At 42.1% G+C, this 19478-nt stretch overlaps 1 protein-coding gene across 7 annotated transcripts; it reads left to right on the forward strand.

Annotated features, from left to right (window-relative positions):
- The first annotated feature begins 448 nt into the window (after positions 1–448).
- mnb (minibrain) lies at positions 449–14096 on the forward strand. 7 transcript variants are annotated; one of them, XR_003388655.1, is made up of 10 exons: positions 449–1985; positions 4529–5723; positions 7960–8222; positions 8635–8803; positions 8945–9112; positions 9250–9536; positions 9648–9794; positions 9872–10304; positions 11492–11592; positions 12863–12949. XR_003388655.1 is itself a non-coding variant. In XM_018037377.2 (9 exons), exons 2-9 carry the CDS (start codon positions 5555–5557, stop codon positions 13438–13440), a joined length of 2217 nt encoding a protein of 738 aa, XP_017892866.1. In that variant the 5' UTR covers positions 449–1985; positions 4529–5554; the 3' UTR covers positions 13441–14096. The 7 variants fall into 7 exon arrangements, 5 of the variants coding, with proteins under 5 accessions (XP_017892866.1, XP_017892867.1, XP_026666483.1 ...); XR_003388654.1 differs by having other exon boundaries at positions 12860–12948; XM_018037377.2 differs by lacking the exon at positions 11492–11592 and having other exon boundaries at positions 12860–14096.
- The last annotated feature ends 5382 nt before the right edge of the window (positions 14097–19478 follow it).

Here is a 19478-nt window from a genome sequence, read left to right on the forward strand (position 1 = left end):
AGGTGCGAGGACGAGGTGAATGCACGGCGGCCGCGGTGTGTGCCAGTGGTGTGCGCGCTCGTCGCTCGTGGAAACCCGCCAAAACCCGCGGCCGCGAACAACCACCACCAGCGAAAACAACAACAACAAGAACAAGAAGAGGAGACGAAGGAGACGGCGACTGGCATCGGGAAGCTGTAACAACGAGTAACGTTCGAGGCGCACGACGCGACGTTGCGCCGTTTGGACAAGAATCCGCCGCGTCGGGGCGTCGCGCCGTTTTTCTCGCGGCGGCGGCGGCGACAACGGCGACGGATCGTCATCGTCCTCGCGTCGCTATCGAGAGCAGAAGAAGGAGCTGGTGGGTGGTCGTCTGTGACGGCGACCCCCGGTGCCGCACGAGGACCACGGCGGTGGCGACGGCGACTGTTGCGGTGGCGGCGGCGGCGACCACGTTCTGTTATTATTTTGCCGTGGTGCTTTTGACCCTTGGCATCGGGCGAGTTCATTGCGGCGCTCGAGCGGGGGTGTCAGCCAGCTCTATCACTCCGGTCTTCTCCGTCCGCAGCAGCAGCGCCGACGGCGCCAGAAACACGATGACGTGCTTCACGCAGCAGCGTGTCTTCTAACCAGTCTTACCTATACGTATATACATACATATACACGCCGTGTCGGAAGCTCGAGGGAAAATTGTTCGGATGGTTGCGCGGAATTGCGCCTACGAAACTCTGTGAAAGAATAAATAGGCGATCGCGAACGTCAGTAACGTCGCCGACCGGAAAAACAAGGGACGCGGCGGCGGCCGACCCACGTGATTATTCTACCTACCTATCTACCTACCTGTCCGTCTTCGGGGAGAGGCATGCGACTACCCGATGGCCATAACCTGAATCGAGCCGATCCGACCCGATTGAACCCGATTCGCGCCGCCTGAACTGAACTGAACTCGATTGAACGAAACCCGAACCTTTCGGACGAATGAAAGAAAACAAACGGTAGCCATTGAACTTTTTTTCCCTTCTCTCGTGTACTTTACCTCTCGTTAATTCGTTTTTTTGCGGCAGAGACGCTACGAATAATCCAGTTAAACGCGAGTGCACGAATCCGGTTAAACGTGAATGGTGTATATACGTGTGCGCGTTCGTTTGAAGAGAGAAAAAAAAGTGTCGGTCTGGCTTGTGGACTCGGTAACAGGTGACCGAACCGACCGAACGAACGGGAAACGGGACGAGACTACGGAACGGGATTGATCGCGATACACGCGTGTGTCGTGCGCGTTTCCTCGTTATTTCTCTCCTTCTGGTGACAACGAACCATCGAGAATACGACGCGGTGCGTGCGGTGTCACCGATACGGTTAACCGTTACGCGTAATAATCGTTTTCGAAGGCGGCGGCGGCGGCGGCGGCAGCGGCGGCGTGGGAGTCCGACATTTTAACCGCCTCTCTCGTTTATTCGGAAACCCATACACAGATACCCGAGTGTCCACGTGCGAAAATACAGGTCAGCGAGAAGAGGATCGCGTGTGCGTGTTGCGAGCTTATTTTAACGAAAAAGATCGCAAATATTTATTATTGTGCGTGTAGTGATCGAGAGAAAGAGATAAAGAGAGCGACAGAGAGAGGGGTGAGGAGGAGAGGAAGAGAGAACCAAAGGAAGAAGGAAAGAGAGGAATCTTATCGTCTCACGCGTGCATATTTCGTGTCTCATGGTCACGATCTGTTTGTTTTTTCATTATCGCGAGACCACCACGCGTTTCATTGCCAAAGGAGGAAGAAGAAGAGGGAAAAGTGTTGTCAATAGTTACAGTGAAAACTAAACTAAAGTGTAATTTTTTTAGCGTAACGAGTTTATAGAAAGCGTGTGCGTCGAACGAAGAATATTAACGGTATATTCGTTGAATCCGCGCGCGCGTGTTTGTGCGTGTGTGCTTTTTGTACTTTTCTCGCGAGAAAGTGCTTTTGTGTCTTGGAATTCGTATCGTCGTTCAAGGATGAGAAACACTTGGTGAGTCGAAATTTGATTGTCACACGTCGAGAGTACGTAGACACGAAATTGTTTGTTCTTGCAACGTGCGCTCGCGACGACTAGTTGTTCGGAACAAAGAAAAGGAGAGGGAAGAGAAAGAAAGCGGGATATTACTCGTAGATAGGAGGGGGAGAGGAAGCAATAGTCGAAACGAAAGAAATTGCAATTTTCCTTCCGTTTAGACGTTTCGTATTGAATTGTTATCTCCACTAGTGAAAATACATTTTCTCGACGAGTCCAGGTAAAGTTTTCTTTTGATCGTTCGACCGTATCTATGTACGTATGTATTGCGTTACGTTGTGTACTCCGAAACGTATCGCATCGAAGAGGTAAATGAACTGAAAATACAGTGTGTTATAGATCTCGTTACCAATTTATCGTACGAATTCGACAATCCACCGTTGAACGATCATCTCACGTTCATCTCTCGCGTTCACTTTCGTTGTTCTCTGATCCGGAAATTTTTACGCGATTTTCGAGGACATCGTGCCTAGCGAAAAAGCGACTCGATTGCAGGTTAGGTTGCTCCCTGATCGTTAACGCTTAACCTCAAACGTTCATCGCTCGTCTCTTTTTTCGTCGAGCCAGCCTTGCGTTTATCGTTTTTAATTCAACCAACTGAACGCGCTTACCGAGAAAACAAGCTATTTACTCGATACTAAAATCTTTTGTTTCAACGATCGTCTACAAATTTGTCGTGTAAAGTCGAAGTTCAAGCTGTATCCTTAGGTACGTAGTTTTCGGAATAAAGATTTCATAACATGTGTTATTTCGTTAGTTGTATGCGTATCTATCGAAGTAAAAATGATTATTATAGAACGATTATAATAGTTTTGAAGGTATTGTCAAAGAAAAACAAAATGCGTACAAATTATTATTTCGCTGTATAAGAGTAAGGATCGTTCTGTGACTGTAACTATCGTACTTTCATTGTTTTCGATTGTTCAAGTCGTTGTATGATTTCTTCATTCATTTCTTCAATCACTTTTCTATATTTATCGAAGCCTGATTACATCTCATTGAACATCATCGAGATCTTGGTTTGAAACTTTCGATCAAACGTAAGCCAATTGCAAATTAGTTACTTCGTCTTTTTGCATCGTATTGTCGTCCTCCACTAAAAGTCATAGTTCCGCCTTCTTAAAATGAAAAATTATTTAAATAATTATATATATAAAGACACTTATTGAGTTTGGTTTATTTTCTGGAAAATCTAAATACGTTCTTCAACAATTCCAAATGTCTATCAATATTTCATTATTTATCCGTGTAAGAGACAGAAATTTTGTGTTGTGCTACCAATTAACTGCAAATTGATTAGGATAAGTCGGTAAAAGATTTATACGAGAACGAAGGAAAGGGCGAGGCAGAATTTCGATCCGATTTATATAAAACAAATCGAAATTGTACAACTTGTGAACCGAAATCGTATCTTGGCAACTAAAATTCTTTAAAAGATCGTGTCTTTTCGTTACGGTAATTATGATTACAATTGCAATTAAGATTATAAAGTAGTGTCCGTACGCGCGTCTATGCGGAAACGACGATACCTAATAATAGTCGACGCGGTTAATGTCGACACTTATCGGTCAGCTCGCATACTTACTTTAAAAAGTAATAATGAAGTAATCGGATTAATTTTTTAATTTATATTCTGCGAACATAATAAGATTTACTGTATTCACGTTAATTCAGCTTCATAATATCTTAAGTCTCTTATGCAGCTTTATCAATACGTATTCGGTGTTAACTGATAAGTTCTCGTTGAATAAATGAACGATCGACGTAAGTGTGACGCTAATTTGCTTGGACAACGACACGTGTAATTGAAAGATCGCGAACTTTAAACAATAACAAGTTCGAATCATTCCGAGAAGATACAATTTTCCTTCGAACTAGCGACAAGATTTTCTTTTAATTCGTGCGTCTTTTAAATAAGTAGGACATTTTCGTTTATCGAATGATTAAAAAACGAATGAACGTCCGCTACAAGTAGTTACGCGTGTTACCTATATTTGCCGATCAGCTGTGGCTTTTTCCATTCGTTTCCATAGTTTCACGAAATTATTGCTTCCAAGCCCTGTAGACCCCGCCTGACCCGTTTATAAAACAGGTGGTAGGTAGGTCGACACGTCACAGTGTGCATGCGTATCGAACTAGCGATGTTAATTATCTTTGGAGTCGAAGTCATCGAAAAAAGACGTTTACGTTATGTTGCGTTGCAAGAACTTACGATTCTATAATTTGTGTTACGAGAAAATAATAACTTGCACGTACGTACTTCGAAATATATTCGTGCAGCATCCGAGCTTACGCGAGGTACGTCTATTCGGGGTGTACGATAAACAGGTATTTCTTATCGTTTGAGCAACCGATGTGACCTGATGGTCGAAAATAACGAAATTGTTTTAAAATCATCGCGATAAAAAAACAAATTTTCAACGTTTCTTCTTTACGATAGTTGTATCAATATGATTTATTTCTAACAAAGCCATAACAATCGACCGTTTGTTTGATTTCAGACACTGGGATCGAGGAATCGTCATGAAAACACTGGACAACGAGATCGAATGAGAAGAGGACCGTCGTTCCCAGTAAAAGCCGGGAGTTGTTAGTGGTACGGGGAAGACGAAGCGAACAGCGGAATAGCGATAGAAAAGAGAGAAAAAAATAAGGGAGAAACAGCTAGAGAGACGACGGAGGTGACAGTTCCCGACAAAGTTGGTTAAAAAGCACGGAAAGGACGAGGAGGATCGAACGAAACGGGAGAAATCGCGCCAAAGTCGTATCCGTGGATCGCACGATAAAAGGGGGGAGAGAGAGAGAGAGAGAGAGCGAAGAAGAAAAAGAAAAAGATCGTCGTCGTCAACGTAGGGTCGTCTTGTAAATAAGAATTATTATTTTTTCGCATGAGGGAAAAGAGAAAGAAAAGGATACGCCCGTGTCACGGAACGAGAAGAAACGAGCGAGGAGACAAGTTCGAGGGTCCTCCAACGGAATATACGCTGTTTCGAAGGACTTTCTCTCTCTCTCTCTTTCTCTCTCTCTCTCCCTCTCAGAAAGATACACCTTAGAGACGATCAGAAGGACAGGGAGCCCTCGTACGAGAATAAAATCTTCCATTTTCAAAAAAGAATTATCGCTAATCGTGGAAGAAGTTTAGCCTAGACTTTAAAAGAAAATTTTCACGGTACCAAAAGAGAGAGAGAGAGAGGGAGAGAGAGAGCTACAAGGAAGACAGAAGGAAAGAACAAGGGTGCACCGATCGAAGGAAAAAGGGAAAGAGACCGTGAAAAGGAACACCTGGAAGAGAAGAAGAAAAAGAAGCAGAAGCCGAAACAGAAACAGAAGAAGAAGAAAAGGAAGAGAGGGAGAGGAGGAAGCGTAAGGGGTGCTATCGGAGAGAAAGAGAGAAGAAAGAGGGTGCAACGGGGGGTAGTGGCCCATGTTGTGAGGCGTCTGAAGACTGCCGGGGGCAGAAGTGAAAGGAGGAGGGCGGCGGCGGCTGCGGAGGGTGGGAAGGAGACGGCGGTAAGGGTGCCGGTGGCATGGAGTATGGAAGCGGAGGGGTCGGGGGCGGTGGCGGAGGTGGCGGCCGCGGGGGCGTGCAACCACCCTCGGCAGGTGCGAGGGGCATGCCGGGAACGGACACTACCGATGCCGCCTGGCACAAACACGAACAAATGATCCTTATGGAATCTAGGCATAAGCAACAATGTAAGTACTCATCGACGGGAATCATCTATTACATTTCTTTCTATATCCCTTATTTACATCGTCCTCGTGTCGCGATCTCGCCCGGCGATCAAACTCGTTTTTCGCGGGCAGACGCACGAATCGAACGAACTGCGTCGGTATCAATTTAGATCGAATACTAAACGAATCGTTCTATTTGAAAGAACTCCGGAACGATAAGCTTATCCGCGAAGAAAGAGAAAACGAACTAGAAGCGATGTACGCGTTGGAAAAAACGCCTATTTCCCATCGTACTTCTATTCGCTATACTCTGCCGAAGTACCGAGACAAGACCGATTATAGGAAACGACGCGGCGACACGTTTCGGAACTTATCGAGGTGAAACAACTTTATCTCGATGCTTGGGTGTAACAGGTTTTTCCTATATTCCATCGTAATATCTAATTAAAGATTCGTATGGGGAAATCGTAATCTGTACACTTTGTTTAAGTAACAGGACGTAACGTGGCGGTCGATAGTATTTTGGATCGATGCCCGATTGGCGACTCTCGAAAAATCCGAAGACTTTAGATCGTGGTCCTGACTAGACTAAATTTGGCCCACTCTAGGCCCATCTCTCTTTCCTTTTTATCTTCTCGACTTTCGCATGGATCTCGCACTTGAATGGCAAACGTTGAACCTTGCGATCGGACCGATACCGAATCGATGCTCGAGTCATCATAACATTCTATCGGATAGTCATCGAGGATCTCTAGGTACCGTCGCGATGGTTCGTCGTATACAAGCATTGGTACTCGTTCGATATCAGTACCAATGGTACCGATGCTCGCGTTAAAGATCAAACAAGCATCGATCGAATACCGTCGACGGCATCGATCCCGCCCAACCGGTTGGATGGCACGTAGCTGTGACGATCTCGCTCGGAGTCGGATGTTACTTCCCGATCCGTAGTGTCAAACTAATCCGAGTACCGAAACGTTAAACCGAATGTTGACCGGGGCCCCGTTCGAAAAATGTCCCACATCTATTCGTACACCCCGTAGAAGACGGACTTGCCAGCCAGCCAGCCAGCCAGCCATCCAGCCAGTCAGCCAGCCAGCCAGTCGCTCCACCCCCGTGCGACGCGATCAATACGCGACTCTGGCTCTATCCATCCTCTCTCGCTGTCGTAGTCCTTTCTCGCTACAACCCCCTGTATATATATCTCGCGCGCGCGCGCCGATTAACTTTCTCCTTCAACCCCCTTCCCTTTAACCCTTTTCGACTGGCGAACCGTGAAACAGAACGGCGCCACAGCGGTCTCGTAGTCGGTAAAGCCGCGTTCTCGACGGAGCAACCCCGGAACTTTTACGTTCGGTCCCATCGATGCTTCTCAAGAAAAACAGTTGGCGAACGTTTCCGTTAGCACCGATAAAAATCGCTGTCCGTTTCCCATCCGGTGGTTCGACGTTGTCGTCGAAAAGAAATGGAAGAAACGGCGCGTGAATAAGTCGCAACGAGAAGAAATGTTCCCTCGGTGTGTATAATTACGTTTCGTTGCCTCTTCGGAACGGTGAAAGTGGGGGATCGATGATCTAATTACATATCGAGTTGGCAAAAAGATGCGAGGGATATCGGTTCGAGCCGAGTCGTTTCTGATAGTTTCGATTATACTACGAACTAACGAACGAACGAAGGAAACGACTGCGAAAGGCGTTCGAAACGAGGACTCTGGCAAAGATTTTGAATACGCCAGTACTGGAACGTCGAACGAGAATGTTTATTTGTCGATTTCTCGAATGTAGGAAATACTTGACGGTAGATAAGTACGGGTTGCAAATTGAAACGAAAACGGTTATCACCGCTCGCACACGTGGACTACTTGTTGCTAGCAATGATAAATATAGCTACTCGTACCTTTTACGCTTATCTACCGCACATCGAAAAATTTATGTCAATGTATATTTCGTTTAGTTTGACATAAATTGAATCGCGATGATTTGATCGATTATTTCAATTACAAAGCGTTTTAATTTGAATGGTAGATTCTATATAGTTTTGAAACATGGTTCAAATACGCGAGGTATACTCTTCACGTTTAACGAATGCTTCGAACGTATCATTTTCACGTGCACGTTCGAAGATTAAGTATGCGTTACAGTTTTTATCTGATATAACATGTTCGAAGAAAACGGTTTCTGTCTTTTACTAAAACTGAAAACTTGTTGCCCGGTAAAATGTTCAAAACGAGTTTTTTAACGATGGTCTTGATTTTCAGTAAGCGGGAGGGCAGTCGCCGGAGGTGGCGGCGGCGGCGGGGGTGGCGCGCCTCTTTACGGTCGCCTCGTGGCCGAGGAACCATTGCCGCCGACCGTATGCGGCGCCGGTACCGTTCCCGGTCCTGGGGGCGTCCCCCAGGAGACGCCCGCCGATATCCACGCGATGCAGGCTAGGATACCCCACAGATTTCGCGACCCGGCCACGGCGCCTCTTAGGAAGCTCAGCGTGGACCTCATCAAGACTTACAAACACATCAACGAGGTAACTGAAACGCGCGCTCTATTCTACAAATTTTTACAAATCAGAAACGTAGGGCGTCTGTATTTGTTTATTAGTCCGTTCACGTTATTTGCCGCTCTTTCAAAATTACTTTGTCACTTCATACTCACTAGATGATTTGCCAGATAAAAGAAACAAAAGATGACGACAACGCATAACGAAACGTTTAACTAAACCAGACTTTTCAATACGATTCTAACGTACGATGTGGATAGATTGAAATTTCGGTTGCGTCACTTGATCTTGAATAATATGCTTTCCGACGGTTCTCCGTCTTTCTCGAAAATATAATCGTTGGATCCTGTTTGTAGGACTTTTGAAATATATACATACGCAGCGAGTTTCAATTATTTGTATAGTTTTGTTATTTCAATTGTTACTTTTCATTCGACAGGTTTATTACGCGAAAAAGAAAAGAAGGGCGCAACAGATGCAAGGCGAGGACGGTTCCCATAAAAAGGAAAGGAAATTGTACAACGATGGTTGGGACGACGAGAATCACGATTATATTATCAAGAATGGGGAAAAGTTCCTCGATCGCTACGAGATCGATTCGCTGATAGGTGAGATTTACGATGGGTCGCATTATCTCGTATTCCATTTTTTCATTTTACCATTGTGCATCGGGTATACGTAGATTCGCATACCGATGCACCGTATTATGTATTGGACGATCTGTATTGCATGTATATATCTTTTCGTAGGTAAAGGCAGTTTCGGCCAAGTAGTGAAAGCGTTTGATCACGAGGAGCAAACGCAGGTGGCAATAAAAATAATCAAGAACAAAAAACCTTTTCTAAATCAAGCACAGATCGAGGTGAGGCTGCTGGAAATGATGAACAGGGCGGATACCGACAACAAATATTATATAGGTCTGTTCTTTCATTTGTTACCGTCGCGTAAATTCACTTAGTGTTTTCAGTTTTCGTCTTTTCGTCTATTTAAACGAACACTTGTAAAATCGCGTTCGACGGAGACGTGTCATATCGTGTTCATTTTCAATTTTTAGTCAAGCTAAAGAGGCATTTTATGTGGCGGAATCATCTCTGTCTGGTGTTCGAACTGTTGTCCTACAATCTGTATGATTTGCTGAGAAACACGAACTTTCGCGGAGTATCGTTGAACCTGACGAGGAAGTTTGCGCAGCAACTGTGTACTGCCCTTTTGTTCCTCTCCACGCCGGAATTGAACATCATACACTGTGATCTGAAACCGGAGAACATACTTTTGTGCAATCCGAAGCGAAGCGCGATTAAAATAGTCGATTTTGGTAGCTCGTGTCAACTTGGACAGAGGGTGAGTTCTCGACGACGGATCGTACGCGAACGATTGAGCGACGTGATCCATCCCGTGCATCTAGTAACGAGTAACGGACGGTATTTAGACGCGCGAATAACACTTTTACAGATATACCAGTATATCCAGTCCAGGTTTTACCGATCGCCCGAAGTCTTGTTAGGGATACCTTACGACCTCGCGATAGACATGTGGAGTCTAGGGTGTATTTTAGTTGAAATGCATACTGGGGAACCTCTGTTCAGTGGCTCCAACGAGGTAAATAACGAGCTGTCGCCGATACGAAACGACGCGACTCGTGTTTGTCGCACTGCCAAACTCTCGATTTCCCGCAGGTCGATCAGATCAATAAAATCGTGGAGGTGTTAGGCATGCCACCGAAACATATATTGGACCAAGCGCACAAAGCGCGGAAGTACTTTGACAAAGTCCCCATGGACGGCTCGTACGTGTTGAAAAAATCGAAGGACGGGAAGAAGTACAAACCGCCGGGGACGAGGCGTCTGCACGACATTCTTGGTGTAGAGACCGGCGGCCCCGGCGGCCGAAGGATAGGCGAGCCCGGGCACTCCATATCCGATTACCTCAAGTTCAAGGATTTGATACTGAGGATGCTCGACTTCGATCCGAAGACGAGGGTAACGCCGTATTACGCGTTGCAGCACAACTTCTTCAAGCGCACGGCCGACGAGGGGACCAACACGAGCATAGCCGCCGCGAACAGCGCCAACACCAGTCCGGCGGTCGTCGCGATGAGCCAAGATCACGGTGAGTTCCTTCTTCTCTATCGAGAAAATCTCTCGGCCTTATCTCGACGCGGAATCTAACGTTGTTCTAACACGCGCCGCCGGAATATACCGAACGAATCTCTCAAATTTCTAACGTGATCTCCTTTATTCGACGATAGCTAACGGATCGTTTTCGCGAAATCGAATCTTTTATACATATGTGAATTTTTCGCTCTTCGACCCTTTCAGTAGACCCTTATAACCGTAAGGACCGCCGCCGTCGCATTTTATGCGTCCACGCTTATCCGTTCGGTTGAAGTTTTCCGATATACATACGTATATACCTACTCGACGGCATTTATCCGATTTTTAGATTTCGTTAAAATTCTTGTACGTGAGACATGTAGAAACAAAGGAGGATATAAAAGTTCTAACGAGATCGTTCGATTACGCGTAACAAATGAAATTGCAGCATATTCTCGCTATGCTTCTCACGTAATCTCGTCTAATATATTTTTATTTCACACGGCTAACAATTTTCCGATGTAACGTCGTCGGCGAAAATGTTTGCGAGATCAATTGAGTCTCGATATACATTTATCCGATTAATGAAAATTAAGCGACGAAAGTTACTACGACTGCGTCGAAGACGTACGCAGATTTAGGCTTTAATTTGTGCAGAAAATAAGACTAATTTACATCACCATTACAATTGCCCCTGTAGTAGAAAGAGATTCTAAATTCGATTCAACTGTTTTCCTGTTCCAAACATTTCACAGTCTTGGTGATCGGTGATTCAGTCTGTTTCAACCTAAATTTACATTCTCCCGATATCATTATAAGATCGTTCGATCATTTTAGCATCGAGTACGAGTACGATCGTTGAACAAGTTTATTTATGGAGTATCTAAATTAAACCGTGCGTGCCGTTGCTATACGATAATCAGATTTCACTCGTTTCCGATCGGTCTGATGTAAGCGCGATTCTTCTCGTAATCGGTTGCAGTTCAATAATTAAATTTGGACGAACGCGCCTCAGTTGAAAGAAGCTTCTAAATTCATATTTCCCTTTTCACTGTTTATAGCTTTGCCAATTGAGGTCGATCAAGATTCGAATCATCGTTGAAAGCGATTGCGCGCGAAAGATGTCGTACAATAGTTTTAACCGCGTTGTAATTTTTATTTTCTGCGCAAACTAAAACGATATCTACTTGTTGTTGCCCGTAGATATGATGGGGGGACAGTACGTGGCTCGATGACTGTCGTATCCGCGGGGCGGCGACGACCTGTCCTAGGCCCCCGACCCTAATCTTACTTACTAACAATAAGTAAGTTCTCTCTCTAACAAATCGCAAATTCCTACAGAAGCTAAAAACGAATACTAACAAACCAAAATAGTCCCTCTACGATCGATTACGATCCCTCTCTACCCTTCGGATGTATACATGCGAAAGCCTTGCTTGCTTGAAACCAACGAAGAGAAAACCAAAAGGATTCTCTTCTTTTAGCACTTTGTTCCTTTATACAATAGCCTCCGCCCCCTAATTTCCTTTTCGTTTTCGAATTTGAGACACGGATTCATTTGGAAGTTTGCCCGTTGTCTCACGATATCTCGATTGTGTACCATGAATTTACTCGTACGTAATTCGTATTTCGTATTTATTGCCAGAGACATGTTCTACCCCCTTTCGACCCTCGAGAATGTCTTTGTCGATACGAGATATACGCATACGTATATTATATACTAGAATTGAACGCAGTTACCATTATACCGAACAGTATCGTTGGGAATATGTTCTTTGATTTGTTTCTCATCTTCATTCGTTTTCTAACAAGTTCACTTTGCATTCGCCCGAACTTGACTCGAAAGTAAAGAATTAGCTGTGTCCCGGTCATTTCGATCAGAGAACATATTCCCGCTTGAACAGTATTTGAATTGCATATCTGTTAAGTTGTTGAAAGCGACCTTAATTCGTTGTCTTGTACAATTTATTTATTTGATGCATGTTTTAACTGCTTGCATATACGATGACTAATTAATTTTAATTTGAGAAACGGCGACACCAATCGAAATTGGGCATTAGACTCTGATTTCCTGGAAAGAGTCTTCGTAAAGATCTAAATAGAAAAAAGATAAAAGGAAAAAGAGAACGTTAAATTAAATATATGCCTGAGAATGCGTCCCCGTAGTATTTTGGAGTCTTTTTTTATTTGTTTTCGATTATTGTTACATACATATATATATGTATATGTATAACATATATACATAGTGACGTTCTATATTCGTAAAGAGCTAGTCGATATTCGTTGGATGATCTTTTATGCATATTAGTGTACCGAAGTTACAGTGGCTCACGCATTTGTTCATATGTTTCTATACCTGCGTTTGAATAATCGTTGTTCGCGTTATCTGTGAATCGACACGTTGTTCTGTAGGTACGATTCTTCTTTCCGTGTCTCATTTCTTGTACGTAGAGACAAAGTGGGAGAACAACCGGGAAAATATGAAACAGTTGGATGTGAACAAAAGCGTGAGTCGTTGTAGAGCGATCGAATTATCCATCCGGGAAGTAAAATCGCGTTCTCTTGATCCAGCAGGACTGGTAACCATGTCGGGACAGGGGAGCAATAGCGCCGGGAACCCGATGCCATCCGGCGGTGGCGGTTATCAACCGATGGAGTGCGATGCGTCGCCCCGTCACACAACGGGGAACAGCAGTAACGGCGGCAATCATCGCCGAGGAGGGGGCGTTTACCCGTCGACGTCGACGAACGTCGTCGCCGGGATGCCAGTAACGTCCTCGTCGTCCTCGTCGTCGTCGTCGTCCTCCATGCAACAGCAATCGTCGAGCAACGTGGACAGCAGCAACGGCGGTGGCGGCGTCGGCGGCGGCAGCAACGGTTCCTCCTTGATGCAAACTTCCCTGAATTCTTACAACAGCCTGATACTACCCGGTATACCTCACCTACCGGCGATGATGACCTCGCCGATGATCCAACAACAGAATTTCTACAAGTACGGTTACGCGATGACGGCCGCGGGTGACGATCACGCGGCTATGGTCAGACAGTCGTCGTCGGTGAACACCGGTAAGCAGAGGGGGGATCCTGGGGAGAGGGAGGACAGCCCCATGGTCGGGGTGTGCGTTCAACAGAGTCCGGTCGCCATTCATTGAGGGACGGAAAACGAGGAGAGCGAACGAAGAAATCAATTACTAACGACGACGGTTTGATGCGAGTACCGTCGATGGAAGAGCGGTACCGTCAGGATATACGTATTAGGCGATTATATATAAATATATATACTGTATATACGGGAAACGATTCGCGACGATACCGTGAGAGAACCTGAAGGGAAGAACGGATAGAATAGAACGGGCAGCAGGAGACTCGGAGCTTTACTCTCTCCCCCCGCCGCTTTCTTCTCGTTTCCTCGTCAATTCGAATAAATCGTTTGCAAGGAAAGCTCTTAAACGCAAGATTGATGATACATCTGAAAGTACGACTACGCGAACAATTATTTCGAAGCGATGGGATATGAGGAAGAGGAGGGGGGAGCTTCATTTTCTTTTTTCTATCTTTTTTTTGTTAATTCGTCCGTCTTTAAGAAACCCTTGAAAACCGTTCGACAACGATTTATCGCTTGCGAACGCGTGATTATTACCGCGAATATTATGGTCTAGTGAGGATGAACCCAGCTGACCTCTGCGGGTCCTGCCCGATTCTAACAAGAGAAAAGAGTAACCGAACGAAAAGGAAAAAGTCGCGTTCAAAAAAAAAAAATATTTCGAGACCGAAAAGGAAACACTGTGTGGCCTAGAGAGCGAAAAAGTGATAATTATTATTATTATTAAAGAGCGAGAGCCTGCGAGCGAGCGAACGAGAGAAAGAGAAAGCGAGAGCGAGAGAGAGAGAGAGAGAGAGAGAGAGAGACGCATATTAAACGAGAAAAAAGATGGAGGAGAAGTAAGAATTTACCAGTGTAAGCATATACTCCAAATAAATAAAAAAAAAATAGAGTTTTATACACACCGATGTACACGAGAATGTAAGAATCGTGGTTTTAGCAAGTAATTTGCTAGCAAAATACGATGAAGAAGAAAAAAAGAAATAAAACAGTCGCGTCGAATGCTAGTTATTTGTACAATATACATAGATAAAAACAAAGCAGAAGAGGAAAAAGAAAAACGATAAGAGCGCAGCTTTAGGAACATTAGCTTTTAAAATGGACGAGTGAGAGTGAGAATGAGAGAGAATGTAAGAAACGGGGAGAGAGAGTGAGAGTGAGAGAGTGTGAAGAGACACTGACATTGTAAACTCGACTCTTTTATTTACTTTGATGAATAAGAAATGAAAAAGGAAGACGTTACAAACGTCGATGACCGAAGAAAAAAAAAGAATGGACTTTTTCGAGATAAACGAAGGGAGGGGTTTGCATCATTCTATTCAACAAACGACAACCGCAACAAACAAACAAACGATACATATTTATACAAGAAGACAGTAAATAAGAAAGTTACAAGTGAATAAAAAAAAAGGCAGTATACACGTAAGGATTGATCAAGAACGATATTAATCATAAACGAAAGAAAAACCTAGATACTTTATAATAAACGCGCGTAAAACTCGTATTAAAACTTAAATACGTTTTCCGATGTGGCGGTTGGTGATTGTTTTTTGCCGTTTCACTTTCATACCGATACGACATATTTATATATTTGCATTGCACAAGTTGCTGTATCGTTTATTCTGGCATTACGAGCTGCTGTTTCCCATTTCTCGAACACCGATTCAAAATTATTTAAAGTTACATGCGTCAAAAGTATATATATATAAAAAAAGATGTTTACTGTATACGTTTGGAAATGATATCTACTATTCCTTCGCTTTACTTTTCCTTACTAAATCATTGCGTCCTAGAATTACAATCTCGCTGTTTAAAGTGTTGACACTACATACTTTGATTTTAAAAAATGATCATATAAAACTTCGAACGATCGGTGTATAAACGTTCTTGTCCCATTCAGATCAGCTTGGAAATCGCCAAGTTCGATGCCAGAATGCGAATTACTAGGGAAACACGGATCGCGTCAATATCGATGAGATAAAACGAAAAGTTTCAATAATTATTAACAGAAAAACTATTCTCAATACATAATATATATTTTCCATGTATCCGTATTTAATTCGTCGCGTATATGTGAATGAAAAAAAAAGAAGTCAGGTTTTTTATTTTAAACAGAATATAAAAGTATTTTATTGGCCGTTTTTTTGTATTATTTTATATAGAAGGAACGAAATGTATAGGGTACACTTGAATATATTTAAGAGACCAGACGTACCACAGCTTCTTGTATCGGCTCACACGTATTTTTAACGCGTATTTTCCCGTTCTTTTTAATTAAACGATAAGGTATTTACACGATGAAAAGAAAGAGGGGCTCAAACTTACACCTGTATCAACCGAAATTGTAACGAGCGGCGGAAAAAATGGTTTTTAAGCATCATTTTCTTTCGAAAGATTCGTGTGTACGTGCGTGCATGCGTGTGTGCGTGGGTGTTAAACATATTTTTCTTTTTAATTAAAAATGCGTCACGCTACTTCTTCGTTCTATCGTGCGAGAATCGAGAGTCACGGGATTTATGTTGAACCAATTTGAGTATATATCGTGTCTCGTTTTTAGATAAACTGCTTGAGTGCAGTTCCGCATATTTCGAGCGAAAAAGAATGTTTGCAACTGAAAAATCGATGTAGATCATCCTAGGCCTGGAGAAGAAAACAAATTTGTACGGTAGAATATTTTTACTTCGCCCTATATATAATGTGTAACGACGATCATTGCTTGTGTTTAACATTTAAAACAGAAAACAATGAAAGGAAGGTATAACGAACATTTTTTTGTTTTTAAGTGGAATAAACGAGAATTGACTATTGAACAAAAATTTTTTTTGCAATACTTTGCGTAAATTCTAATGCGTACTTCGTAGTGGTCATCGAGCCTGTTCATCAAGCGTGTCAACTGAGCGTCGTTGTCATCCGTTTGTACATATATTTTCATACTTGCCAATCTCGGATTTATCATTTTTCATCGTCTTCGATTTATTCACGTGCGCAACACCTGCCCGACCTTTCTGACTTGGAACTAAATAAGATTATGAAGAATCCATGGAAATCGCCAAGTTCGATGCCAGAATGCGAATTACTAGGGAAACACGGATCGCGTCAATATCGATGAGATAAAACGAAAAGTTTCAATAATTATTAACAGAAAAACTATTCTCAATACATAATATATATTTTCCATGTATCCGTATTTAATTCGTCGCGTATATGTGAATGAAAAAAAAAGAAGTCAGGTTTTTTATTTTAAACAGAATATAAAAGTATTTTATTGGCCGTTTTTTTGTATTATTTTATATAGAAGGAACGAAATGTATAGGGTACACTTGAATATATTTAAGAGACCAGACGTACCACAGCTTCTTGTATCGGCTCACACGTATTTTTAACGCGTATTTTCCCGTTCTTTTTAATTAAACGATAAGGTATTTACACGATGAAAAGAAAGAGGGGCTCAAACTTACACCTGTATCAACCGAAATTGTAACGAGCGGCGGAAAAAATGGTTTTTAAGCATCATTTTCTTTCGAAAGATTCGTGTGTACGTGCGTGCATGCGTGTGTGCGTGGGTGTTAAACATATTTTTCTTTTTAATTAAAAATGCGTCACGCTACTTCTTCGTTCTATCGTGCGAGAATCGAGAGTCACGGGATTTATGTTGAACCAATTTGAGTATATATCGTGTCTCGTTTTTAGATAAACTGCTTGAGTGCAGTTCCGCATATTTCGAGCGAAAAAGAATGTTTGCAACTGAAAAATCGATGTAGATCATCCTAGGCCTGGAGAAGAAAACAAATTTGTACGGTAGAATATTTTTACTTCGCCCTATATATAATGTGTAACGACGATCATTGCTTGTGTTTAACATTTAAAACAGAAAACAATGAAAGGAAGGTATAACGAACATTTTTTTGTTTTTAAGTGGAATAAACGAGAATTGACTATTGAACAAAAATTTTTTTTGCAATACTTTGCGTAAATTCTAATGCGTACTTCGTAGTGGTCATCGAGCCTGTTCATCAAGCGTGTCAACTGAGCGTCGTTGTCATCCGTTTGTACATATATTTTCATACTTGCCAATCTCGGATTTATCATTTTTCATCGTCTTCGATTTATTCACGTGCGCAACACCTGCCCGACCTTTCTGACTTGGAACTAAATAAGATTATGAAGAATCCCTAGTCAGCGAATTTAATTGACACGCTTGGTGATCGCGATAAGCGAACCGAACAATAAACCAAGATCATCCGTTAGTCGTTTAAACGATTCTCTTGATTATAAAAACCGGTGAATGAATCGTCACCTTATTTGCGAGGACGATTAGTTGTGAATACGTGTTAACGAATTAAGTTGGGAAGGTGAAAACTGTAATTCGTTCGATATTGACGATGACAGGGAGATCGTTTTGTTACTTATTTAAATCGCAATTTTTTAACTCAAACGAAAACTAATGTACCCTAGAGAACTACTATCGTCGATTATTTGAAAGAGGAAAAGAGTGAATCGGTAAAAAATTGAAGAGTACGTCGTGTTAAGGAGAAAAAAATTGGAAAAGGTATTCCGGTTGAAAAGAAATGTAATTTATATAAACATACAAACAATAGAGTTGATTTCAAAAGCGCGCCAATTAATTTTTCATACAGTAACGTAAACGTGTGTGCAGGATGAAACGATAAAAAGATCGTCTGAAATAATTCATTATATGTCAAACTTATTAAACGTTCGAACGAAAAGGGATGAATGCCTGAGATGAAAAGAGGTACACCAAACGCACTCGTTTCAACCAAACATTTATGCGATTAAATTGTTACGTAGCTACGATGAATCTACTTATGTCGATGACTTCGATAAACGACGAATCATTTCGGACGATTAAGTTTTTATTGGCTCACTCTGTATGTAAAAAAAACTTTTTACAAAGAGGATAATACCTACATAAAAATACGTTTGAACGATATTTTCGTATTTTTCCATTCGTATGTTAACATACGTTTTTCTTATACATATAGTTTTTGTATACCACCACACACCCTCTCCGCACCCCTGGAAAAGAACTTTGTCCACGCAACAGCAACCATACAGTAACAACAATTGTCGCAAAAAGGGCTGTAGAATATTTATGCCAATCTAGCAAGAAAAACAAGCAACAAGAGTTGTTAACGTACATTTAAAATAGTATAAGGACCGATCCCTGATTCATGTTCCAAACGATGTCGGTTTTAAAACTTAACTCACGAATATAGCAGTTAGAATGATGATCGTAAAAAATTCTGATCTTACCTTTCTGAATTAATTTTTTTTTTAATCCTTCCAAACATTTAGATAAATAAAAACGAGTAGGCATAAACGAATTACTATCGTAATAAGTTAGAGCCGATAAGTACCGATCTTTCGTTATAACACTTACCCGTGTCGCGAAGGCCAGAATAATGCAATATATCTTGAAGTAAATTAATTTTCGTTTAAAAATTTATAGAGAACTGAAACCCATATTTTGTAGAACAGCGTCGTTTGAGACATGAACGGTGGAACGGTGACATTAAGAAATAAACATAAGTTTCCTAAAGTCATGTGTAAAAAACATTGTGTTCAGATAAAAAAAAATATACTATAATTACGACTGATGTATAAAATATGCCCGTTAAGCGATTATTTATGCGAGCATCCGACAAGAATCGATGCCGATTCGTATCAAGAATCAAGACTGGACGTACGAAAGCTTGAACGATCTCTTGTTCGATGATCGCATAACGCGAGCTCAACCGACATGAAAAATAATGTGGAATACAGAGCAAGAGGAAGATGAAGAAAAAAAACTGAGCTAAGAAGAAGAAACAAATACCGATTTATTAAGACACCGCAGAAATTAAACGCGAAACCTCCACGCAAGACGAAGAAGAAGAAGACGAAACAAGAAGAAAAGAAACGTTGTATCTACCCTGTAAACATTTTCATATTATATTACATTATATTATATATATATATATAATATAATGTAATATAATATGAAAATGTTTACAGGGTAGATACAACGTTTCTTTTCTTCTTGTTTCGTCTTCTTCTTCTTCGTCTTGCGTGGAGGTTTCGCGTTTA

The sequence above is a fragment of the Ceratina calcarata genome, unplaced genomic scaffold (genome assembly GCF_001652005.2).
Source record: "Ceratina calcarata isolate Rehan_Ccalc_2016 unplaced genomic scaffold, ASM165200v1 scaffold165.2, whole genome shotgun sequence".
Taxonomy (NCBI): Eukaryota; Metazoa; Arthropoda; class Insecta; order Hymenoptera; family Apidae; genus Ceratina; species Ceratina calcarata.

What these genes read in the sequence shown, in the direction of transcription:
- mnb (XM_018037377.2), top strand. Translation starts at nt 5,555, where the DNA reads ATGGAGTATGGAAGCGGAGGGGTCGGGGGCGGTGGCGGAGGTGGCGGC. An exon ending in ATCTAGGCATAAGCAACAAT is followed by an intron (nt 5,724 to 7,959) that starts GTAAGTACTCAT and finishes CTTGATTTTCAG; the next exon opens with TAAGCGGGAGGGCAGTCGCC. An exon ending in CTTACAAACACATCAACGAG is followed by an intron (nt 8,223 to 8,634) that starts GTAACTGAAACG and finishes TTCATTCGACAG; the next exon opens with GTTTATTACGCGAAAAAGAA.